The sequence below is a fragment of the Gorilla gorilla genome, chromosome X (assembly GCF_029281585.2).
Source record: "Gorilla gorilla gorilla isolate KB3781 chromosome X, NHGRI_mGorGor1-v2.1_pri, whole genome shotgun sequence".
NCBI classification, from domain to species: domain Eukaryota; kingdom Metazoa; phylum Chordata; class Mammalia; order Primates; family Hominidae; genus Gorilla; species Gorilla gorilla.
This window is the reverse complement of record NC_073247.2, coordinates 119,318,003-119,344,763: the sequence shown is the minus strand read 5'-3', so window position 1 is coordinate 119,344,763 and position 26,761 is coordinate 119,318,003. Positions and strand designations below refer to the sequence as shown.

The 26,761-nt window shown below is 43.9% G+C and overlaps 1 protein-coding gene across 1 annotated transcript in view; it reads right to left on the bottom strand.

Moving 5' to 3' along the window:
* The window catches only part of FRMPD3 (FERM and PDZ domain containing 3), a 78,692-nt gene that overhangs the window by 43,915 nt on the left and 8,016 nt on the right, over positions 1 to 26,761 (bottom strand). The window contains exons 4-9 of the mRNA XM_019018959.3: positions 15,521 to 15,625; positions 11,202 to 11,309; positions 8,444 to 8,575; positions 6,870 to 6,989; positions 985 to 1,121; positions 525 to 651 (exon numbers count right to left, since the gene is read on the bottom strand). Coding sequence (XP_018874504.2) covers positions 525 to 651; positions 985 to 1,121; positions 6,870 to 6,989; positions 8,444 to 8,575; positions 11,202 to 11,309; positions 15,521 to 15,625 — 729 coding nt within the window. The remainder of the gene's footprint in view (positions 1 to 524; positions 652 to 984; positions 1,122 to 6,869; positions 6,990 to 8,443; positions 8,576 to 11,201; positions 11,310 to 15,520; positions 15,626 to 26,761) is intronic.

Sequence of the window (26,761 nt, the reverse complement as noted above, 5' to 3'; positions counted from 1 at the left end):
CATTTCCTTTTTTTACATTTTTTTTAAATTATTTTTTTAAAAGTAAAGACGCTGTCTCACTATGTTGCCCAGACTGGTCTCAAACTCCTGGGCTCAAGTGATCTTCCTGCTTTGGCCTCCCAAAGTGCTGGGATTACAGGTATGAGCCACCACACCAGCCTAGTCATTTCCATGGAAAACATGTGCCTCCCTAGGGTCCAGTGCTTTCCACATGATACATGCTCAGTCGGCACTGACTAATTGGTGAAAAGGACCTGAGAATTATCTCCTGCATCTTGGCCCCTTTGCTTTGAGGACCCTGAGCTCTCTCAGTGATGTGTCACTCAGCTGTCTCTTTGGGATGCTCAGGCTTGGGGAAGACTCCTCTCCACAACTGCCCCACACCTGGCCAAGCCGTATGTGCACCTGAGTCAAAAGCAGTGGTGAGGATCCCTAGAGGACCAGACTCTGCTGGGAAACCACCCAGGATCTCCCTGTGGCCAGTAGTGCCTGGAGCACCATGCCCAGTGGCCTACTCTGGATACCTTGGTGCCGCAGGAAGGATGTGTTTGGTGAGCCTTCAGTTGCTGAGAGAGAGATTTCCGGAGGTTCTTCTCTTTGATGCCCTGCAGGAGGGAGGGGGGAAGAAAGGGTTCCAGGCCCCACTCCTTCCTAAAAGCAGAAGAAAAGTAAGAGATTAGTGAGAGAGGCAAAGTGGGACAGAGAGAAGATGGTAAGACAGAAATTGACTGAATCTGAGAGGTAGAGATGGACGAATAGAGACTGGGAGAAAGAAAAAGGGACAGGGATAGGAAAATAACACTAGCCGTAGCTCCCTAGTAGAAGCTGTAGCTCTAGGGCTTCATAGTCTAGATATGAGGGACTCCAATTCTCACTCCCATCCCATGCCCTACATTTCTGAAAAGCATAGCATAGCTCAACCAGTGTACCTTTTCCCTACGCAACTATTCGCCCCCCATCCCAAAGGGCCGCAGCACAACTCACTCCACATTCTTGAGCGAGATCTTCTGACTAGGTCGAGTGGCTGAGACAGTGATATAGATGTGGAGCGCAGCAAGGCCCAAAAGCATCTCTGGCTTGGGATCCATTCCAAAGCGTTCTCGAATAACATCATTCCGACTCTGTGAGAGAGGGCAGTCCAAACCTATCAGTTGAAGGAGACATTCCTTCCCCACCCCCTGATCTACTCCCTTACATCCCAGACAATACTCATAGTATCAGTAAGGCATGCTAGATCAAGGGACAGAGGAAGGAGCTCCCCTTGGAGAAGAGACAACAGAGGAGGCTCAGGTCTCAGAGACACTGTTCACTTTATTCAGCAGATACTAGATAGCCTTCTTCTCAGTGACAGGGACACACAATGGCAAGGTACAAGCAGACAGTCCAGTTCACTGCAAAAGTGAGACATGGCACCACTCCCTTTCTTTCCTCCTTTTATAAGAGACTTTCCTACTTTTTTTCATGGGGGTTATACTCACCCCCAAGCCATACAAGGCTCCTTTACTAGCTCAGATGGAAACAGGGGGAGAAAGATACTGGGAGGGACTCTCCACAGGGCCCTGGCCCAGAAGCCCAGGGTGAGAGCTGAATTGCGGGGATGGGGGAGGCATTCTTCTTCTTGGTGTCTGAAGGACAAAAATGTTGATGAGTCAATCTTCCCTATGCCATCCTAGAGGAGGTCTCCAGGAACTACTGGCCAACGGTATGACAACCCCCAAACCCTGAAGGTCACAGCCCCAGCTATCAATGAGTCAGCCTTGGTTAGACCAGTTTCCCATTTTGTTAAAGTGGAACCAGTATGGACTAAGGGCCTAGGAAGCCACAGTGATATCACTATAATATAGGAGAGAGTGGAAAAGGAATACATCATCAATGATCATCTATGTAGAAAATTCAGTGGATTCTATTACAAAAAACTACTACAACTACAGTTTTCCCTTGGTATCCATGGAGGATTTCTTCCAGGACCCCCATGGATACTGAAATTTGTGGATGCTTAAGTCCTTTATATAAAATGCTGTGGTATTTGCATGTAACCTATGCAAATCCTCCTGTATACCTCTATCACCTCTAGATTACTTATAATGCCTAATACAATTAAAATGCTATATAAGGCCAGGTGCAATGGCTCATGCCTGTAATCACAGCACTTTAGGAGGCGGAGACTGGTGGATTACCTGAGATCAGGAGTTCGAGACCAGCCTGGACAACATGGTGAAACCCCGTCTCTACTAAAAATACAAAAATTAGCTGGGCATGGTGGCGGGCACCTGTAATCCCAGCTACTTGAGAGGCTGAGGCAGGAGAATCACTTGAACTCAGGAGGTGGAGGTTCCAATGAGCCGAGAGCGAAACTCCATCTCAAAAAAAAAAAAAAAAAAAAGTGCTATAGTGCTATGTAGGCCAGATGCTGTGGCTCATGCCTAAAGTCTCAGCACTTTGGGAGGCTGAGGCAGGTGAATCACTTGAGGTCAGGAGTTTGAGACCAGCCTGGCCAACATGGTGAAACCCTGTCTCTATTAAGAAATACAAAAATAACTGGGCGTGGTGGTGCATGTCTATAGTCCCAGCTACTTGGGAAGCTGAGGCAGGAGAATTGTTTGAACCTGGGAGGTGGAGGTTGCAGTGAGCCGAGATCATGGCACTGCACTCTAGCCTGGGTGACAGAGTGAGACTCTGTCTCAAACTAAACTAAAATAAAAATGCTATGCAAATAGTTATTATATTATATTTTTAAATTTTGTATTTTTATTATTGTACTGTTATTTTTTATTGTTTTTGAATATTTTCAAAATCCACAAATATGGAACCTGTAGACATGAAGGGCCAAATGTAGTGAGTTTACCAAGGTTTCAGGATATAAGATCAATACACAAAAATCAATTGTATTTCTATTCTTTTAAAAATAAATCTTTTTGTGTAGAGATGGGGGTCTCACTATGTTGTCCAGGCTGGTCTTGAACTCCTGAGCTCAAGTGATCTTCCTGCTTCAGCCTCCCAAAGTGCTGCAATTACAGGCGTGAGCCAACATGCCCAACCCCAACTCTATTTGTATATGCTAGCAAGAAATAATTGAAAATTGGAATTAAAATCAAAATCATTTACAATAGCATCAAAAAATATGAAATAATTAGGGACAAATCTGACAAAACATATGAAAGACCTATATACTGAAAACTACAAAATACTGCTGAGAAAAATTATAGAAGGTATAATTAAATGTAGAAATTCTGTGTTCAGGGATTGGAAGGCTCAATATTGTTAGGATGTCAATTGTCCCCAAATTGATCTATAGTTTCAACACAATCCCAATCCAAATCACAGCAGGTTTTGGTAGAAATTATCATGGTGATTCTAAAATTCACATGAAAATGCAAAGGACCTATAATAGCCAAACCAACTTTGAAAAAGAACAAAGTTGGAGAACAAATACTTCCTGATTTCAAGAATTATTATAAAGCTCCAGTAATCAAGAGTGTGATGTTGACATAAGGACAGACAAGTAGACCAACAGATCAGAATAGAGAGTACAGGAATAGATCTATCTATCTATATATATAGACAACAGATTTTTAACAAAATTACAAGGGCAATTCAGTGGAGGAAGGATACTCTTTTCAACAAAAGGTGCTATAACAATTGGATATCCATATGCAAAAAAAAACCACACACACACACACACACACACACACACACACACACACACACACGAAACTTTGATGGATACCTTGCACCACATACAAAAGTTAATTCAAATGGATCATAGGCCTAAATATAAAACAGTAAATGATAAAACATCTAGAAAAAAATAGGGGAACATTCTTGTAACCTTGGGTTAGACAAAGATTTTTGAAATATGACACCAAAAGCACTGTCCATAAAAGAACAAATTAGCAAACTGGACTTCATCAAAATTCACACATTTGCTCTGTGAAAGACGTTGTTTAGAGACTGAAAAGGAAAGCTACACACTGGAAGAAAATATTTGCAAATAATATATCTAACAAACAGCTTGTATCCAGAGTATATAAAGAACTCTCAAAACTCAATAAGAAAACAACCCAATAAAAAAGCAGGCAAAGATCTAAACAGACACTTCACCCGAGAAGATGCGTAGCATCAAATAAACACATGAAAAGATGCTCAACATCATTAGTCATTAGGAAAATGCAAATGAAAATCACAATGAGATGCCACTACGCAGTATCAGAATGACTAAAGTAAAAAAAGAATACTGAAAATACCAAGTGCTGATAAGGATGTAAGAAAATGAAACTCTCATACATGGCTGGTGGGAATGAAAGATGGTACAACTACATTTGAAAACAGTAAAGTTTCTTTACAAAATTAAAGAAAGAGATCTAGCATATGCTCAGACCATTCCACTCCTAAGTGTTTACCCCAAAGAAAAGAAGGCATATGTCCATATGAAGACTGGTACACGAAAGTTCATAGAAGCTTTATTGTAATAACTAAAACCTGGAAACAACCCAAATGTTCATCAACAGGTGAATTAATAAACACATTCTGGAACATCCACACCATGAAATACTACTTGACAATAAAAATGAATGAAATAATTGATACATGCAACAACATAGATGGATCTCAAAATCGGTATGCCGAGCCAAATAAGTCAGATCAAAATAAGTATACATACCATATGATCTCATTTCTATATAACTCTAAAAAGTGCAAACTAATCTATAGTGACAGAAAGCAGGTCAGTGGTAGCCTAGGGCTGGGAGGGATGAATTACAAAGTGGCCTGAATAAACTTTTAGGTGTGTTGGATATGTTCAATATTTTGATTGTGGTGATGGTTTCATGGGCATAAACATAGGTCAAAACGTATGGTATTGTGTACTGTAAACATGTACGGTTTATCTTTTGTCAGTTAGACCTCAATAAAGCTGTTACATGTTAAAAAGAAAGAATACAGCTGAAGTCCATATCATCATGAAGCAGAAGGATAGGATGGACATGATCTTGTCACTAAATTCTAAAATATTCAAACCAAGGTAATCCTTGGAAGCTTGAATTAAGAAATTCAGGGCAAAAAAAAAATGAGAACTAAACTTACAAAATTCACAGAGCAACCACAACTCATTGCCTCCTAGAAGGTTGGTAAATGAACCTGAGGCTGTTTGGGAAACGTTCCTAACATTTTAGGTTGTCAGAACAGCCAAAAAGGACAACGACAATGTCTCATAGCACCTCGCTGGATATCACCATCAGAGACAGATGAAGTTTGAGGTTTTTTTCTCTCATTAAGTGCTGTTGTATGTCCTATGGGCACCTAAAACTCAACATTTCCCAAAATGAACTCATCTTTTCCCTAAACCCATTCCATTGTCTGTATTCTCTAACTTGGGGAATGATACCACCTCTACAAGACACTTGTTAAGTTAAAGCCTATCCATTCTACCCTTTAAATCTCTCTCGAAACCCATCCCACCTCCTTCATCATGGCCCTGGTTCTAGCCCTTGTCATTTCTTCTGGATAACTGCCATTGCTCCCTAGCTGGTGTACTTCCTTAGCACTGTGTGGTCTTTTGAAATTGCTCATCTGACCAGGCTATTCTTCTCTTTTAATAATTTCTGCTCTCCTACTCTCCCACAGAATTTCTTTACTTTGGCTGCACATTAGGATCACTTGAGGAATTTAAAAAAATACCAGTGTTTGGACCCCACTCCCATAGATTTTGATTCAACTGGTCTTGGATGGGGCACAGCATTTTCCCAAAGCCTCCCAGATAATTTTAATGTGCATCTAAGGTTTAAACCACCATCATAAAGCAGAGGTTCTCAAAGTCTTTTGGGCATCAGAATCCCCTGGAAGGCTTGTTAAAACACAGAGTACTGAATTCTGCATCCAGAGTTTCTGACTCAGTAGGACTGGGCTGGGGCCTAAGAATTTGCATTTCTAACAAGGTCCCAGTTGATGCTGATGCTACCACTCCAGGAAGCATGAAATTGCAAAGAATCTATAATAGCCACACTTTAAGAACCACTGCCCAGGCTCAATCATAAAGTCTATGCTTGCCTTGGCCTACCAAAAGCCTTTGATCACTGCTTCCTGTCTCTCCAATTTTATTCTCTACTCCTCTTTACCTCACATCCTGTACTCTAGCCATAAAAAATCACTCATGCTTCTCTCATGATTCCATGCTGTTTCATGCCACCATGGCTTTGTAAATGCAAGGCCCTTTGCTTAGAGTATGCCGCCTCCATTCCATCTCTCTACACAACAAACTCTCATTCATTCTTCAAGGCTAAGAGCATGCATATATCACTTTTTCCATGAAGCCTGCACCATCTCTCTTGTGTAGAGTTGGAAAAATGCTTCCTGAGTGCCCTCATCTTCATTGCACCCTGCTGCTGTCATATTTATTCAGGCACATATAAGCTCTAGTGAGCCAGGACAGTTCTTCATTCACTTCTGATTGCTAGTACGTAGCATAGGGCTTAACCCAGAGTAAGTGTCTAGTAAATGTTTCTGGATAAACTGAATTGGGAATCATCTCATACTGGAGCTAGGTATTGGGGGTTGGGACCCGTTGAAACCGAAATGGGCTTGTTAAACTTTAGGATCCTGTGAGGATGCCAGAGTTACTGGGATTGCTTGTTTCTGAAAGCTGATGAGATCTGAGTGGACAAATAGACAGGACTTTGAGCCACAGCCAGCTCAGGTCACCAGGCCAGCCAACTTGGCCATGGCCTACAATGGTAGCAGAAAAGGAAGGAAAGGGCCTTCAGGGCTACCTGGAGGTTGGAAAAACTTACATAGCTATTTCATTGTGATGGCAGAACAGCCTGCCTGCTTCTTTGTCCACTGGTCTGTCTGTGTATCCCCAAGCCAGACTCTACCTGGATGTACAGGTACTCAAAAGCAGCAGGATCCCGACGCAGCAGCTCCACAGGGTCTTTGGGAAAGAAACTTATTCGGAAGAGGCATTTCATTCCGTGATAGTGTGTCCGCTGTACCACCTGAATTCCAGGAATGAAAGGGGAGAAGAAAAGAGATCTGGAATCAATGGCTGGGGTGTTGGGCTGGCAGCTCAGTGGCTTCTTAAGGTGGGGCTTGGGGCAGAGCTAAGCTGTTGTTTCCTACTCTGTCTCCGACCTGGCTGATTCTAATTACCCTCAGAGGAAAGTAGTGAGGAGTCAGGTCTTTCCTACACTTCTGACCCAAAATAAGAGGAATTTTCAAATCACTTATCTAGGACATGACCTTTATCAACCATTGGATCTAAAGCCCAAGACACTAGGCAGGAAGGGAGCGCTCCTGGCAATGGCTCAGACTGTTTTCTTGCTGTGGGATTCATGCCTTTACCTTACAGAGGGGCTCAGCCTCAAGCAGAGTAAATTGCTGATTAGAGTAAATCAAAGGTTTAAAATATTATTTCAAGGTACAGATGAAACATCTTGGCACTGTATTGATAATTGTTGAACTTGGGAATGGGTAATAGGGTTAATGATACTATATTCCTCCTACTTGTGTGTATGTGTGAAAGTTTTCATAACAAAAAAGTTTAAAATCCCATTTGGAACAACAGACCAACTGAATTCAAAGGGTTGCTTGGGGGTGAGAGAGGTGCTTAGGCCTCCCTCCAGGCAGGACTCCCACAACCTTTCCTTCCCACCAGTGAGTCTCTGTATTGCATTTGGCTGAGACCTAAACTTGAATCTCTCTTTCCAAAAATCCTTTCATCTTTTTGTGTCTGATTTGGGGTTTTGTTTGGCTTTCATGTAGGCTCTGAAAAGGTATTTCTTCCACTGTTCCTTTCCAACTCTGTCCCACCCTACTTGGTAGTACTGATTGGCTTTGATTGCATCTCTGACACTTCTCGGTGCTTCACTGTAGATGAAATGCTATCCAGGAATCCTGGATTTCCCTAGCCCTTTTCCATATGGTGAGGGCTAGGAAGACCGGATACTTTTTCCTATTCTACCTTGTAAATTGATGTGGGTGACATGCCGCCTATTTTTGGCTCTACTCAGCCAATTCCCAACTCCCAGTTGTCCTAGGATAAGTGGGAGTTGGGAATTGGCTGAGTAGGTCCACTCCCTGACCCTTCCATAACAGCCTTCATGCAAAAGGCCAAGTTTTCTCCCAGAAAGCAGAAAAATCTATCATGTGGGGTTTCCAGGAGACAGGAGACTTGCAACTGCTCCTTATCTCAGCATTCTGGGTGCCATGTGGTGAATCACCCCATACTCTTCCCCCTAGAGACCAAGACTAATGATCTTCATGCTCTTCTCAGCTCACAAAGGCCACTGCCAAAAGCCCTCTGGAGGTGGATAATACCAGCTTTGGGTGAGAACTGTGACTTCTGGGAACCGGCTGAGCATATCATTATAAATTTTCCAGACAGGGAGTGCCTTGGGTCTTCTCTACTAGAGGCCACATGCAAAGCTATCTGTAAAAAAGAATGACTTACATAAGCCAGGGGTTGCTTGTCCTGAAGAAGCAGAAACTTGTGATTCTGTTCTGGCCCGGCATACTCAAGGACAAGAGCAAAGTGCTCAATGTACCTCAGGGAAAGGCGGTCCTGTAATGTCAACATCACATCCTGTGGGACAGAAAAGAGCCTTGAGAGGGAGATTAGTTCTGGCCCTAAGCTATTCTAAGCACCAAACATGGGAGGGGGGATTAAACACCAGGAAAAGAAATATAGTCCTGGGGAGAAGGCTGCAACACTGGCCTTTATAGTAGCCCAGGCTCTGTGATCCACAATGAGTAAAGTGACCCATGAGTGCTGCTCAGAGGCCTGGGCCCTGGGGAGAGGTGCAGGGGGTTAGAGGTAGGTGTTTCTGAATTTCACCTGGCCAGGCATATGGCAAAAGAAGGTCATGTCTCTCCCTCCCTACCTCTCTCCTTCCACTCAACAAATTATCTTTTAAACGCTTACTAAGTGCCAGGCACTGTGTTGGTTCTCCCTTCACCTTCTCTTATAAGTCAGAATATCCACTTGGGATAGTCTGTCAACTCTTAGGAATGAACAAAAGCAAAAGTGACATTTATATGATTAAAAAGCATACTATTTCTGGATTCATAATTTAAATCAAATGACTTGAGTTACTGGCAAAATGTTCATTTTTGACCATAACTGGATTTTATAGATGATCAATTTAGCAACTCGAAAAATGTATCCATGCAGAGGAACTATGTCATGTGTTTTGTGTACAGTCATAAATCTGACTACTTCTGGGTTCCATCTGCTCTGCTGCCCTACTTTTAATATTAGGGTGTCTGAAAACATTTCAGTAGGGGCTGCACAAATGTCAGTTCCGAGACTTCTGCCACTGATTTGCTGTGACTTTGGCTTATACACTGGGCTCCAATGTGTGTGTTCATGGAGTCAGCATCTCTCAGCCCCCAAAGGCTGGAAAGAATCAAGCTTGGGAATATAAAACATCTTTACAACCGCAGTTGCCAAACAAGCCCCTCAATGAACACTGAAAGACATTCAGTTATTCAAATGTTAGGCTGGAAATTGGTGGGTACTTCAGAGCATCTCTTGTGTTGTCCAAGTAGTCACAGAGGCGCCAGTGTTGCTGGAGCTCTGTCAGGGACAGATGAGGTTTTCTTTGCAGTTTGGCTGCACTGGGATTGTGGACAGCCAATCCGGCGATTGCCAACTGGTGTTACAAGTGTAACAGCCCTTGTGCCAGGCTGTCAATTCACCCAGGTACCTCTCCGGGACAAGTGGCTTGGCAGCCTGTCAAAGCTCCAATAAGTCGCCAGCACACCCTTCCTGGAGTCAGATTGAGATCACAAGCGAGGGGAACACTACTGTCTTGGAAGACTGGGACTACCTGGAAGCCACAATGGCGCTGATGATGTGAGGTGGGAGAACTTCAGAGAAGACTCCAAAGGGAAAGAGAGGGCACTAAACACTCCAGTATGGAGACAGAGTCCACAATGGACATACCAACCCATGAATAAACCACCAAGGAGGATTCTGACACAAAGCGATATTCACATCTGGAGAAGGCACATTTGGACACCTCCTGGGTGGTCTAGTTCTGTTTCAATGCCCCCTTCAATAGCCAAAAGAACATTCTATGGCACCCTAAGTAGTATGTTTTGGTCCTAGGTCCCCTGGGGGACCCACCTAGGCCTAAGCCTTTCAAAAAAATTCTCCATTCAGGGACTGTCCCACTCCCTGCAGAATACTTAGCATCTCCGACCCTAAAACACAAAATGCCAGTAGCACACCAAATCATTGGGATGACCTAAAACACCCTTAGACACTTCCAAAAGCTCTCTAAGAGTGGGAAGTACCAATCCTGGTTGAAAATCACTGGCAAGACCCATTCTGAGTACCTGATAACTCCTCTTAGCAAACGTTTGTTGGTCCAAGAGTTTCTTTACTTATAGGATTGCCTTGGTCCCAGTATGGGAACCACAGGGTACCTGTGGACCAACCTAGGTTTTCTGGGTAGACGCCGTAGCTGCCCAGCAGTTTGGGCGGCGTTAGTTGCATTAAAATACTCATTCTGGGGATGGCATTCTCTTTCTGGAGAGAGTCTAGAAGATGCAGGAATGGATATTTCTGTCCCAGAGCAGAGTTGAATCTGGGGGTGAATCATATCATCACTTCTATTCCTAAGGATTAGAGGAAAGTCACTAGGACTTTCTGACACCTGGCTGAGCTGTGAAGAATCACAGCTCAGTAATTGCTCTTCCTGTGAAAAGAACAGCCAAAGAGGCTGTGGCTGGACATTTCAAATCTTGGTTCAGTGCTTGAGATCAGGTTGTTATTTAAAAAGCAAGCCACAACTAAGCTAATCTCCCAAGAGACTGTGTTTATTTCTGTGCATAAACTTGTGTAGGTGTTATTGTATCAATATAAATCACTTTTGCTTTATAAATGGCTTAATGATCTTCATATTCTTTAGTTCTTAAAAGTCCTGAAGGACCCCATGTAACGCAAACACAGAGCAGTTCACAAGTATAAGTGCACACACACGGTTTAACAATTACTAGCACACAGTTGGGCATGCAAACTTCTACCACCACTCTCATCTGGGACTGTGCATTTTTGCAGCCTTGTGCTAACAAGCATCCAGAGCTTAAAGGCCACCTTACTCCAGTGGCAAGCAGCTATGTGCAGACTCAGAGGAACACAGGACACACAACCGCATGTACTCTGGAGAGGGCAATGCTGACCAGGGGGAGGAGACTGTATGTACCTTAACAGTGGTCCGACCATCAAATGTGAATGACTTGATCTGCCCATTTTCTAAGAAAACCTTCAGGACGTTAGGGATGAGGAGGAGAGCTTCCTTCTTCATCATTTTCTGTGAACAAGCAGGGAAAGGACAAGGAGAGGGGCTCATTTAGAAGGAGGTAGGAAGCCAGAGGAAGGGTGTGAAAAAGGAGAGAGAAAAGGTGATGGAGACAGAGAGCCAAAGGTGTAGGAGGGCAGAGACAGAGGAAAGAGCAGATCAATAATACATGGGGACCAGAACCAAACTCCCCAACAAGACACTGAGCCATATCAAAAGCCCGCCTCCATTTGACATCACGGAGCACCCACATTCTACTGTAGTTCAAACCTCCACAGATCAGAGCAAAGGGATCATCACACACCCCCTGAAGGGCTGATGAGAGGCCTCCTTTGGAGTCTACCTCACCCACCTGATCTTATCTCTGACATTTTTTTAAACACCTTCTACAAAGCTTCTAGACTGATCTTATCTCCTGATACCTCCCTTTCCCTGAGGCCCTTCACAAGCCAAGATCACGTCCTGTCAAGGCCTTTGCTCTGCCTTTTCCCCTCCCTAGGCCCTTTCTGACCTGGCCCCTGCCTAGTCTCCAGAGTCACGTCTTGCTATTCCTAGTACCCACGCCTCTTTCACACCTCCATACCTCTGATGATTCTTCATTATTCAGGGATGTCCCCCTCCCTGCACAACACTTAGCATCTCCGACCCTGAGACATGAAGTGCCAGTAGCACACCAAAGCATTGGGATGACCTGAAACACCCTCAGACATTTTCTTTTTTTTTTTTCTTTTTCTTTTTTTGAGACGGAGTCTCGCTCTGTCGCCCAGGTGGGAGTGCAGTGGTGTGATCTCGGCTGGCTGCAACCTCTGCCTCCTGAGTTCAAGTGATCCTCCTGCCTCAGCCTCTCTAGTAGTAGCTGGGATTACAGGCGAGAGTCACCATGCCTGGACCTCAGACATTTTCAAAAGCTCTCTAGCAGTGGGAGGTACTGACTCTGATTGAGACATTCTTAATAAAAATTCATTAAATAAAGACTGTTCTCTTTCTCTGAGGACTCTAAAAGAAAGAAAGAAAAAAAAGCTGTTCCCTCTGCCTTTCTCTTTTCCTCTTTGGCAAACTCCTATTTATCCTTCAAAACCCAGCTCAAATATGTATTCTTTAAAGCCTTGGTCTAATATCATCAGATACTTGGACCTGGTCTTTCCATGCATTCCTATAGCAATTTATGCACGCTTCTCACAATGCTCTTACCGTATTTTGTTTTGTTTTGATTTGTTTTTGAGACAGGGTCTCGCTCTATTGCCTAGGCTGGAGTGCAGTGGTGCAATCACAGCTCACTGCAGCCTCAAACTCCTGGGCTCAAGTGATCCTTCTACCTCAGCCTCCCAAATAGCTACGACTACAGGCATGTGCCACTACACCTAGCTAAATTTTTTACTTTTTGTAGAGACAGGGTCTCGCTGTGCTGCCGAAACTCACCTTTATCATATTTTTGAAGGATATTTGTCTTTCACAATCAAATGGTGAAATGAGAGCACAAAGACCATGTCCTATTTATCTTTGTAGTCCCAACACTAAACAAAGTTCCTGGCACACATTTGGTGCACAATAAATGGCTGCTGAATGAATGGGCAGTAGGTGCTTGATGTGCACTTACTGAATGATCACTCTCATCCCAACCATTTACCTGGGCCAACATCATCATCAGTTCTATAGGAATGGAAAAGCTGCAGAGATAACCAGATTCCTTAATTCACTGGGCATTCATTGAACCTCTACTGTATGCCCAACACTATGCTAAGTCTCTATGAGAGCTACAGGAGATTTAAATCCAGTCTTAAATTCTTGTTGTAGTGACTTGGCACACATACACATTATAAAACCAAAGCAAACCAACAGGTATAAGATGGCTAAAGTTTCCTAGATAAGGCAAATTGGATTTTGATTTTGAAGGAGACAGTGGGTGTGGATGATTTGAGAAGCCAGATGAGAACAGTCTAGACCTAGAGACTGTCATGGATCATGGACAAAGCATGGAAAGAGGGACAAGCAAATCCTCCTGGGTTGGGGTATGGTTGATGGTGGTGAGGAGCCAAGAGACAAGCTTGGCTGTGGTCAAGCCAAGGTGGGAAGTGGTGGGATATAAAATTGGAAGAGTGTGACTCCCTGGTCCCCTCCCTGATCTTGAGATGCCTTGCTCCTGCCAGGCCCAGAGGCCCCAGATCCCAGTGGTGGCAGGTTTTATTTAGCACACTCGGTTGGACTCAGATAATTACTTAATTGAATTTGCTTAAAAATAGAGTTGGCAAGGATCACCCACAGGATTTATTTTTGCTCTGGCTGCTTAATAAAGCCTTGGAACACGAAAGGAAAGGGTTGATAGGAGAGCCTGGAGTCACCTGGGCCTGGACTCCCCCGGGTCCCGACCTGTGATGAGGCTGCTATGGTCCATACTGGCGGCAGTATGGAGGAGGGTGATGTTGTAACACCAGGTAATTTCACGAGTGCAGTGAGAGTTGGAAGATTGATGTCTGTCTCTCACCCAGACAAGAGCCTCACACTATGCCTGGTGGCCTGTCCGAGAGAATGAGGTCACTCTAGGTGGGTCCTAGCTACTCTGTGGCATTTGCATTCAGAATAGACTGGAGTGGGGGGCATCGTTACGCCTGTAGACTAGCTGTGCCTGTAACCTAGCTGTGACGTATGGAGAGGGGAATCATGGTGGAAGAAGGAGAAAGTGGAGAAGGGGAAGCAGAAGAGAGAGGAAGAGAAGAGAGGGGAGGGGAGTGGGGAGGAAGGGAAGGAGTTCTTCACTGGGTGGTCTGCCCCTGACTGATTACTCTGCAATGTTGAGATGGCATAGGATACGCCTGTTCATACTTCCCAAATCCAAGTCACACGTCCTCTGGGTTTTCAAGCATTCAGGACACAAATATCCTCCTGGTGACTTGGACCTCGGGGTCTGTTTCACCCTGATTTGCAGGGACTCCATATTACTCCTTTTCCCCTCTGCTCACCAATGATCACTTCTCTTAAACCTTTTCTTCTAGGATTGACACAGATCCCAACCATCAATTATTCAGACAGCTTGCCCAGTGGGGTCCTGTAGTCCCCTGGGTTTGCCAGCCTTCCTCATGCAGAGATGGAGGAGGGCATAGACTGAGTTTGGGAATGAGTCAGGGAAATGGAGATGGAAGACACCTGTGTCCTCTATCCCTTCTTCTCACTAACTCTGCCTCAAATAATATAGAAGCGCCTGGCACCCTGCTGATTTCCCTGCTCTGGGCCTGCTCTCTTCTCCCAACAACTGTGGCTGTTCCTCAGTACGTAAATGCCAAGGGCCTCCAGACAGCTCTGCCCATCACAGCTATCAAAAGTACACAAGTGCCTGTTAGCTCTAGCTATCCCCTCTGTCCCCACCGGGTTATCACTAACTTCTGCAGATTCCTGAAGGACTCGGCCAGAATGCATGACTGCTCAACACACTTCTTTTCTGCTCTTCACCTGCCTCTTCTCATTTGCACATCTGGAGCTGACAGTTCATTGCATGTAAACCTCCCAAAGCAGTGAGAAACACTGTGGCTGGCCAAGACTCCCCAAATTGGCAGCTGCATGGCATGGGCTGTCAAATATTACCTGTCCTTCGAAACAATACCACCCCGTAGTAGATTTTGTACTGTCTCAATCTGAACCACTTGTCCCCCTCAACATTGCTGAGAGGTATCTGGTAGCAGGGAACAGGTATTTATTTTGCCTCCCCTCTGGTGCTAAGAACATAGCAGGTGCCTAATAAAAACTTGGTGACTTAATGAGAGTCTGTATCATTTCCTTTAGGCAACTTTACTCATCACTGCATGGCCTTTTCCGGTCAAGATGTGGAGTTGCAAGATCACTTAAATGTGAAGAGAGCTCAATTTCACCAGCCACTCATTCCCTAGGTCTTCAGGAAGCCATTATTTCCTTCCTGTTTCTATCAAGTAGCAAAAGATGTTTATGGAGCACTTGCTTTGAGTGTGAGCTACTGTGTTAGGGATGGAAATTTCTCTAAGCATCAGAAGGATCTTGAGTGAATCAATATATATTCCTTCTCCCCACAATGCCTGGGGCCTCTCTGGATGTCACGTATCCCTCTTCACTCACTACTTTTCCCCCTCCAGCACCTGGACGCTCCCACTCTAACCCATTTGGAAAGCTGTCCACTATAAGAAGCCCCAGAGCGAGAGCTTGACAGCCAGGCAGATTATGGCCAGGGGCTGAGGAGAGGGAGCCAAAGCTACACTTACTGAATCTGTTTCTCCAACTGCCACCTGCTCAGAAAATCGAACCTTCACAGGATTGGACCTCAACTTGGCCTTCTTCGCAGCACTGATGAAAGCAGATTTGGGGGACTGGAAAAAGAACAGAGAGATGGTGAGTTCTCCATATCTAGGGAAAGCCTAACCTTTGTCACATCAGAGTTAAGATGTCCCAGTACAGGTACACTTTGCATTACTGATCAAGGAGTCAATAAACAAATATTAATTACCTATTAGTTGCAAGGCAATGTGCTAAATGCTTCCCTATGTAATTGGTGTGTTCTGAAACAGCTGGGCATGAATTGAATTTGGGTAGATTGAACCCCATTATTAATACTCTAGGCCTAGGGGAGTTTGCAAAAGTTCTTTAGTAATAACATACATTGAGTTTTTATATATTTGGTTTTCTTAAAGTGAGATAGACCTAAAGGGTGTCTTTTTATTATTATTATTATATCTGAATATAAGCATCCCAAATAATTTACAGAAATGATCTTGTTCACCTCACAGACATGCCCTGCCCCTAGGAAGGAGTTGCATAATAAATATTATTTTAGATGTGGGAGAAAGGAGACCTAGCACTCCAAAAGGATTTATCCACAGTTACTACACTATTGGGGAATAGAGATGTGAGAGATTTAACCCAAGTCTTCCGGCTTTCTAGTTTTGGGCTCTGCACCACTTTGTTTATCCAATTCTGTAAGAAATGCCCAAAAAATCAGCCAGGCTTGTATTTATTTATTTATTTTTAGACGGAGTTTCACTCTTGTCGCCCAGGCTGGAGTGCAATGGTGCAATCTCGGCTCACTGCAACCTCCGCTTCCGGGGTTCAAGCGATTCTCCAGCCTTGCCTCCTGAGTAGCTGGGATTACAGGCATTTGCCACCACAACCAGCTAATTTTGTATTTTTAGTAGAGATGGAGTCTCACCATGTTGGCCAGGTTGGTCTTGAACTCCTGACCTTAGGTGATCCACCTGCCTCAGCCTCCCAAAGTGCTGGGCTTACAGGCCACCATGCCTGGCTGGCTTTTTAGTTCTTGAAAACTCTCCCACAATTTTATCAGAAGCATGATTAGCAAACACTGGAAACTAAGCCTTTCCTGGGTGCCCCTTGGATTCTAGCTCCCTGCTGAGCTCTGTAAGGCCCAGCAATTAGGAATACAGGAGTCGTGCTGAGGGGCATCCTCATTGTCTTTGGGGGGGCGTTTATTCATTCATTTGACAAATTTAGCAAGGGCCTACTACATGCCACACACTGTTCTAGGTGATGAGGGATAGAGCAGTCAATAAGACAGACAGAACTCCCTGGCCTCGTGGAACATCCATTCCAGCAGGAATAGACAGACGATAAATATCTTTTAGGTAGCAAAGAAGGACTTTGAGGAAAAATAAGGCAGGGTAAAGGACTACACAAGAGAATGAGTGAGTTAGAGTGGGAGTGGTGAGGGTATTATTTTAGCAATTTTGAAATACATAATACATTATTATTAACTATAGTCATCATGCTGTGCAATAGATCTCAAAAACTTATTCCTCCTGTCTAACTGAGCCTTTGTATCCTTTGAACAGCATCTCCCCACTCCCTCCCAACCTTAGCCTCTAGTGATCACCATTCTATGCTCCACTTCTATGATTTTGAGTTTTTTACATTCCGCATATAAGTGAGATCATGTGGTATTTGTCTTTCTGTGTCTGGCTTATAATTATTATTATTATTATTTCACTTAGGATAATGTCCTCCAAGTTCATCCATGTTGTAGCAAATGACAGGATTTACTTCTTCTTAAAGACTGAATAGTATTCCACTGTGTATTTATACCACATTTTCTTCATCCATTCATCTGTTGATGGCAGGTACTTAGGTTGTTTCCCTATCTTGGCTATGGTGAATAGTGCTGCCACGAACATGGGAATGCAGATGGCTCTTTGGCATACTAATTTCAATTCCCCTGGATATATATCCACAAGTAGGATTGTGCGGGTTATATTTTTAATTTTTTTTTTTTTTTTTCTGAGAAGGAGTCTTGCTCTGTCACCCAGGCTAGAGTGCAGTGGTGCGATCTCGGCTCACTGCAACCTCTGCCTCCCTGGTTCAAGTGATTCCCCTGCCTCAGCCTCCCGAGTAGCTGGGATTACAGGCAGGCATCACCATGCCCAGCTAATTTTTGTATTTTTGGTAGAGACGGGGTTTCACCATGTTGGCCAGGCTGGTCTCGAACTACTGACCTCAAGTGATCCACCCACTTCGGCCTCCCAAAGTGCTGGGATACAGGTATGAGCCACGGCGCCCGGCCACTGGGGGAGGTTATTTTAGACAGGATGGTCAGGGAAGACCTCTCTGAGGATGAGACATTAAGCAGAAACTTAAGGAAGTGAGGGAGAGACAGCCACCAGGTTATCTGGAGAAAGGCTTCTGGGCAGAAACTACAGTAAAGGCCCTGAAGTGAATTGAGGTGTATGAAGAACAGCAAGGAAGGCCAAGGTGGCTGGAGTGGCGTGATGGACGGGGAGCAAGAGGGGAGATGCTCAGAGAGGCAGCTGGGGGCTGGGTCATGTAGGACCTTGTAAACCACGGTGAGAACTTTGGATTTCACTCCACTAGAGGGATTTGATTGAACAGAGTCTGATGTGCATTTTAAAAGGAAGCCTCCGGTTGCTGTGTGGAAAACAGAGTGTAGGAGGGCAATGGCAAGAGCATGGAGACCAGTTGGGGGTCCCTAAGTACAATATTTGTAACTGCAATAATATGGTTAAAACATAATGGAGGCTTGGGCTAGGATGGTACTGATGGAGTTGAAAAGTGAGTGAATTCTGGATATATTTTGAATACTGAATTAGGATGATATGTTGACTGATTGGATATGAGAGTGAGAAAAAGAGAGACTTCAACTGAAAGAATGGACTTGCCATTTACTGAGATGAAGAGGACCAGGGAGTGAATCAGGTTTGGGGCTACTTCAAACCACCACCCCTATGGGCCTCGCCATGGAGCCCGAGTCCTACAATCAGGAATTTCTTTGTGTTAAGGCTCTGAAGGTCTCTGCCAGCTGGGAATACGTTAAGCTATTATCTACCATTTACACTGCAGTTGAGATTCATTTACCCTATCAGCCACAGGAGGGCAGGGCCCTAAGATACACATCAGAAACAAACGTCCTCATTGTGTCTTGGGCCCTGGTCCCAGCTGGCTCTGTCAGAGCCAGCAATCTCATTCCCACAGAGGGGAGATTGCAAAAAACCACTTGTTTCACCTGAGTCCAGCAGGAACTCAGGCAGTGAGTGTCAGTCCTGGCTGCATAGTAGAAATGCTGGGAGGAGCTTTTAAAAATCCTGAAGCCCAGGGCCCACCACAGACCAATTACATCAGAATTCCTGGGGGTGAGGTCTGAGCATCAGTACTTTTTTCAAGCTTCTGATGATTTCCAAATGCAGCCAAGATTAAGAACCATTGAGCTAAAGGAAACTTAGACTTCTCATCCTGAGCCAAATGGGCAATTTGTTGGCAGCAGACAATATAGCACAATGAAATCCAGAGCTGGAGATCACTGCAGAAAGTGATTACAGTATTGATTATACATGGAATTGATAAATGCCTTTGTGTGTTGCACAGCCTGGTGCTCCAATCCTGAGCAGGGGCTGCAGGCTGAGGCAGAAGCAAGAGAAAGGGGCAAGATAGAAAGATCTGTAGCTATGCTCAGGCAGCTGTGTTTGATTCCATCTCCACAGTCATCCAAAGTTCCACCAAGGTGCCACAAACATGAGGCAAGTGGAATCTTTCTACCTGACAGTCACCTCTCTTCTCTGCCATCATCTGCCCTCAGATGCCTGCATGGCACAGTGTGTAGAACGAGGCATCTCTAGAGACCTGAATGGGCCATGCAGCTCAACCTTCATTTTTCACACGTGAAACAGAAGCCTGGGAAGAGGATATACTTTACCCAAAGTATTGAAATAATTGAGTAGCAGAGCCGAAACCAGAACCCAGGTTTCCTGAGCCTTTGCTTAGTGGTTGTTCCCCCACAGCAGGCTAAAGCTGGGAGTCCTTTCCTGATCTTTCATCCACTGTTCTGGTTCTACCTTGGTGTTATGTAATGGACTCAAACAAATGAAGAACCCCAACTGGTATCCTTTTATGTATTCACCACAGTGAAGAGGATGGCATCCTTGCTATCCCTACCAAAGATGCAAGATTAGATCCTGTCCTAGAGAGTTTCTGTGTACCACTGAAAACCAAAGATTCAGTTAATTATAGGCACAAACCACAAAGGAGGAAATGAAATTGCCAATATTTTCAGGGATTATAATCATTTCCAGGTGTCTGTTTCAGAGTTATTTTCAGCTTGTTTATACTTCATTCCTCATGGACCCTTGTCCTGTTGGTCTCTAAGATTCCATCCTATTCTCAGTCTTCAGCCTTGATGCTGGTGACTCATTCATTGCCAGCTGGTCTCTGCTAGATGTCATGGAGTCACATCTAGCCTTATGCTCAGACACAGGTGAGGCCTGCTTTGCAGTGTGATATGAGGAGCCTCTCAGAGGCCTCCGTGTCCCAAAGCATCTTCAAAGCTCAGCTGTGGGGCTTGAAGTTCGTAATATTACGGGCACTCCTTTGAATTACAATGTTGAGAATTGGGAAGGCCCAGGTCAAAATGTGAATGCGGTAGCAGGAAGGCATAATACACTTCAGGGGCCAGCAAATTACAGGGCTACATAGGCCAAATCTTGCTCACCACCTGTTTTTGTAAATAAAGCTTTACTGGAACACAGCCGTGATCTTCATTTATGTATTGCCTATGGCTGCTTTTGTGCTACCACATATGGCCTGCAAAGCCTAAAATACTTACTATATGGCCCTTCAGAGAAACAGTTTGCCAACCTCTGCACTAATTCATAACCATGCACTAACCAGCTGTTTTTAAAACGTGCCTGATGATAAGAATCACTGAGGAGTGCTTGTTAAAGCACAGATGCCTAGGCTCACACCAGATTTTAAAAGTTAGAATCTCTGGAAGAGTGGGGCCCAGAAATTGACATTGTTGAAGATATCCCAATCCATTAAACATAGATTAATTGAGCACCTTAAGGCTGGAATGTTTGAGCTCTTCACTGACCCTATTTTTTTCTCCAAGCAGCTGGGAATCTCACTTTGCAACAGGCACCCTTTCTGGCTAAAATGAATTTTGGCTTGAAACACGGGACTAGAATTGCTAAGTACCTCTGGGGCCGCTGCAAGCTGCTTGAAGCAAATATGAAGCCAGCAGCTTGGTGGAATAAGGAATAGAAGAGAGTCTGCCTTTCCCTTAGTGCAGAATTCAGCAGCTGGTTATTTTTTGACGATTTTTTAAATTTGTTGTCTGTATTAGTACAGATGTCAGGGTTGTGATTACTCAAATCTTGACCAAAGTCAGATATAGGGCCAAATATTTTAGAACAAGATAGGGCCCCGCTTTGGTAACTGAAAAAAAAATGAAACTCAGGTTCTTGAAGCTTTGACTGATTCGCCCTTCTGGCTACACTGCCTTTGACACCTGAGCCTACTTATAACCAATTCCTATAGCAACCACTGTGGGAGCCTAGGACAATGGAGGACCATCCTGGTTTCACCAGATCACTACTAGGGGAACCAGGGGGCCTTCCTTCCCACACTCAAGACTGCCTGGACATGAACATATCCTCTGCCTGACTTCCAAAGCCCGCCACAAACTACACCTGACTCTCTAACCACCTCTCTCCAAGATCACCTTTTGCTGCACTTGGTAGTTCTATCCACAGCTCCCTGCACACACTGGGCTTGTTATCACTCCTGGACCCACCTCACGCTGTTTCCTCCCTGTCCCCATCCTTCAGGGTCTAGAGTGTCCCTTTGACTAGCTAAATGCCATCACTTTACAGCTTAGTTCAAACTCTACCTTTATCCTCAATCCTTCCCCAACTCCTCAATTGCCCTTCTTGGATTTCCTATAGTACTCCTGTTAATCCACACTGCCATCGCTCACATCCCCAACCAGGCTGTATAAGCAGAGATGCCATTTTATGTTAATATGTCTCCCCCTAGCACCAAGCACATAGTAGACATGGCATAAAATATATTAGTTGATTGCTAAAATTAGTAATGAATTAGTTCATTAATTCAGCATATATGGTTGGAGTATCTACCATCTGACAAACACTATACGTCAGGAAGCTCTGTAGAAAACCAGTTTCTCTGAGGTGGTTCCCATTATTTTGGCTTTCTTTTTCTGGGCAGGTGGCTCCAAGCAGAAGGGATTCCAGTTCTTTAAGTACAGGCTGTTTTCAGAACCAGAAAACTGGGTTTCATTTGAAACAGATTGTCTGTACTTGCTTTATCAGGGTCATTCTTGGTCATAATCCGGTACTTTATCCGTTTAAAAATATTTACTGAGTGCCTACTGTGTGCCAAGGTCTAAAGATTTCAAGATTAATAAATAACCAGTCAGTCATGAGGACTAGTTGGTAATTCAAAGATTAAGGAACACCCTTAAATACACAGAAGCTTATTAAGTGGCTATCTATGCAGTACGGTTTGAGGGGCCCTGGGAAAGAACTCCTGTGACCCCTCTCCCCAATTGTCTGCCATGCTATGAGTCACTCTTACAAGGAAAATGTCATCTGAGAGAGACTCCATATCGGAATCATTTGGTGAGCCTTTTCAAAAGACCAATACCAGGGCCTCATCTCCAGAGCTTCTAATTCAATGAGTCAGGGCAAGAGCCCAAGTATCAATATTTTCATGTTTTCTTTTTTTTTTTTTCTGTCTCTGCTGCTCGAATGAATCAGAAGTGACTAGTAATAGTTTTCAGAGCTTCTCAGATGGTTATAATGGATAAACAGGGTCAAGAACCATTACCAGGCCAGGTGTGGTGGCTCACGCCTGTAATCCCAGTACTTTGGGAGGCCAAGGCGGGCAGATTACTTGAGGTCAGGGGTTCGAGACCAGCCTGGCCAACATGGCGAAACATCGTCTCTACTAAAAATGCAAAAATTAGCCGGTGTAGTGGCACATGCCTGTAATTCCAGCTACTCGGGGGGCTGAGGCAGGAGAATCACTTGAACCCAGGAGGTAGAGGTTGCAGTGAGCTGAGATGGCACCACTGCACTCCAGCCTGGATGATAGAGTGAGACTCTATATATATATAAAAAAAATTACCAGCCACAGTATGTAGGAGTAGGTATTAGGCCATTATCAGCCACATAATGCAGGAGCTATTAATAGAAGGAGACTTGCAGATTGTCTGGTCCAGTGGTTTTGTTTTTTTTTTTTTTTTTTTTTTTTTTTACAAATATAGATTCCTAGGCCACATCCTGGACCTATTAGGAGGTTGTCTTCTGGAAGTAGTGGTAATCAAACTTTAACATGACAAGAGTTCTGTAATAGGTAGCAGTCTCCTTGCACCCATGAGATGCCAAGTGCCTGCTGTGAACACAGTATTATTTTCTGTGATGTAGGGGGTATAACATTAAACACATATTGGGGGTCTTCAAGAAGCTTTCAGTATAGCTAAAGAGAGAAGATCTGTCAATGGAGACTTGTTAAGGTGGTTACGTTCTATGACATTTCCATGAACACTGAATTAGTGAATACTGAACTGTTGCTCCAATATTTCACATAAATTATGGTGTTAAAATTTAAAAACAACTCATCCTAGTAACTTCTATGTTCTTTATTTTACAAAGAGAAAATGAAGTTCAAAAGTGTTAAGTGACTTGCCTGAGGCCACTCCACTGACAGGTGCCAGAGTCAAGATTCAAACCCCGTCCAACTGGCCCCAGAACTGCAGTTTGTTTCTTGCACTACACTGCACTGCCCCCTATCGTCTTCATCCTCTGATTACCTCTGTATGAGAACTGACACAAGAAGGCAGAGCATCACCTTGTCCGACCTCGGCTGGGAACGTGTGCATGGGGTAAATCAAAATTTTCACACTCTGCACATGTCTGCAAATGACCAGGAAAGTGCCGTGAGTATTGATTTTGGGGGTTATAAATAAATTTTTGGGAGTAGGCAAATTTGCAAATAGGGAATATGCAAATAATGAGGATCGACTGCACATGTAGGTAAGGCTGACACTCAATTGGGATGCACTGGGATGGCCATACCAGTTGTAAAATACAGAGAGATTCTTTCACACTGATTGGTAAATAGGCACTGCCCTACGCTTCCTGGATGCCACCTGACCTCTCCCCCTGGACCTCCTTACAAACGTAGATCAACTACAGGGTTAACATCTGGCACAACTAGGAGGCCTTCAAGATTCTGCTCCGGTGCTATTACTGGCTTATATTTTGACCGGATTGGCTCCTACTGTACAGGTCATTAAATGTTTTGACAATTAGCCCCGTGTGTGTGTACTCGTCCACTTCTATGCTCCAAGGATTTAGAGAGCACAAGACTGAGAACTAGAATGTAAGCTCTGTGAGGGCAGGGACCATGTTTGTCTTGTGCACTGCTATATTCCCAGCCTAGAAGAGTGTCCAGAATAGTAGGTATTTAATAAATGCTTGATGAGTGAATGAACAAATTAGGGAAATGCTCATTGAGATTAGTCAGGCAAAGCTGTTTGGAGAACATGAGTATCGAACAAGGTCTTAAAAGAAAAAGACATGTATTAGAAGAGATGTGGAATAGCACAAGGACAAAAGTCCACGGGGCAGTAAGACCTAAGAAGGAAATGTACCTAAGAAGGAGAAGGAAATCAGCCTGGCCGCAGCAAAGGGGCCATGGGTTGGGACCTGCAGAGTGAGCAGAACAGGGGGTAAGAAAATGTTGGAGGCACTGGGATGGGAAAGTCGAGATAGAGATTGGGGTGAGTGTTATGCCCTTTATTCTGCACCTAAGTTTGGACACTTGAGTTTTGTTTAGGTTGCTTTGTTGGCTAGAAACTGGGTTTCCTTCATTCCTTCAACCAATATTTATTAGCACCTACTCTGTGCCAGGTGCTGGGGATACAGCAGTAACAAAACACAGTCTCTACCCTCATGGAGCTGACATTCTAATGAGGGACAGAGACAATAAACATGTAAATATAATATCTCATGGGAATGTAAAATGGCACAGCCACTTTGAAAAACAGTCTGGCAGTTTTTTAATAGGCTAAATATACACTTACTATTTGATCCAGCAATCGTACTCTTGGGCATTTATCTCAGAGAAATGAAAACTTATGCCCACAAAAATCCTGTACACAAATATTATAGCAGCTTTATTTGTAGTAGTTCAAAACTGGAAATAACCCAATGCCCTTCAATGGGTACATGATTAAACAAACTGGTACATCCACACCATGGAATACCATGGGTACTACTCAGCAATAAAACGGAACAAAATATTGATACATGCAACAAGTTGGATGAATCTTGAGGACATTTTGCTAAGTGAAGAAAGTCAATCCCCAAAGGTTACATATTATATAATTATATTTATATATTATTTTTGCTTGTTTTTAAGAGAAGTGGTCTCGCTCTATTGCCCAGGCTGGAGTACAGTGGTGCTATCATAGCTCAAAGCAGTCTCCAACACCTGGGCTCAAGCAATCCTCCCGCCTCAGCCTCTCAAGTAGCTGGGACTACAGGTGTGCACTACCACACCTAGCTAAATTAAAAAGAAAATTTTTAGAGACGAGGTCTCATTCTATGTTGTTCAGGCTGATCTCAAATTCCTGACCTCAAGTGATCCTCCCATCTCAGCCTCCTAAGTAGCTGGAATTCCAGACAGGAGCCACAGTGCCTTGCTTCCATTTATATAATATTTTTGAAATAAAATTAGGGAAATGTAAAGTGGTTGACAGGGATTGGGGGCGGTGAAGTGAATGTGGTTATAAAAGGACAACAAGAGGAATCCTTTGGGTGACAGACTTGTCCAGTGACTTTTTTAAGTTTTAAATTTTTGTGAGTACATAGTAGGTATATATATGTCTAGGGCACATAAGATACTTTGACACAGGCATGCAATGTATAATAACAATATTATGGTAAATGGGTTATCTTTACTGTGTTGGTGGAGACATAACCCACATGTGATAAATTCATATTGAATCATATACATATGTTGTATCATTGTAGATTTCCTGGTTTTGCTATTGCACATAGTTTTTGTTCTGTTTTGCCTTTTTTTTTTTTTTTTTTTTTTGAGATGGAGTCTCGCTCTGTCACCCAGGCTGGAGTGCAGTGGTGCAATCTCAGCTCACTGCAACCTCTGCCTCCCAGGTTCAAATGATTCTCGTGCCTTAGCCTCCTTTGTAGCTGGGACTACAGGTGCGTTCCACCATCCCTGCCTAATTTTTTTTGTATTTTGTGTAGGGACAGGATTTCACCATGTTGGCCAGGCTGGTCTCGAACTCCTGGCCTCAAGTGATCAACCTGCCTCGGCCTCCCAAAGTGTTGGGATTACAGGTGTGAGCCACTGCACCCAGCCTATTGCACATAGTTATGTAAGATATAACCACTGGGAGAAACAGGGTAACAGTACATGGTATATCTCTGTACTATCGTTGCAACTTCTTGTGATCTACAATTATTTCAAAAGAAAAGTTAAAAAATATAATATTTCAGCTCTGATGAAAAAGTAAGCCGTATCAGAAGATAGTGAAGGTAGATGCTATTTTAGAAAGGGTACTCAAGGAAGGCTTCTGCAAGGTGAGATTTGAGAAGAACTGACTAACAAAGTAAAACCACATTGGGTCTCTGATCGCAGTAGTAAATTCTAACCACACATCAAGCATGTTTTAGTGGGAGAACTGGTGGTCATTTTCAAGACAGGAGATTGGGAGGTTGGGACTGACTGCCTACTGCCCACTAGGCAACTGCACACATGCAGCAAAGTGGTGGGGAGGGGACTATTGGTAACAACAATGGAGTGGTAGGGCTTGCCTGCCCAGAGACAAGAGAACTGGAACTGAGAAAGGCCTATCTGCCTGGGAGCATTGTGTGTACGTATGTGAGAGAGCACATGAGTGCGTGTATATGTGAGTAGTGTGTGTATATGTATGGGTATGAGTGGGTGAGTGTATGTGTGTGAGTGTACGTGTGAGGATATGTGTGAGTCTATTATGCATGAGGTTGTGAATGAATGTGTGAGTGTATTGTGTGTGTGTGTCAGTGTGTTTGTATATGTGTGTGAGTGTATGAGTGTGTGAGTGAAGTTCACACTGATGCAGAAGAGGTCTGGGAGCTGGGGGCCATGGGGAGAGGCAGTTAGTTTGAACCAAGATT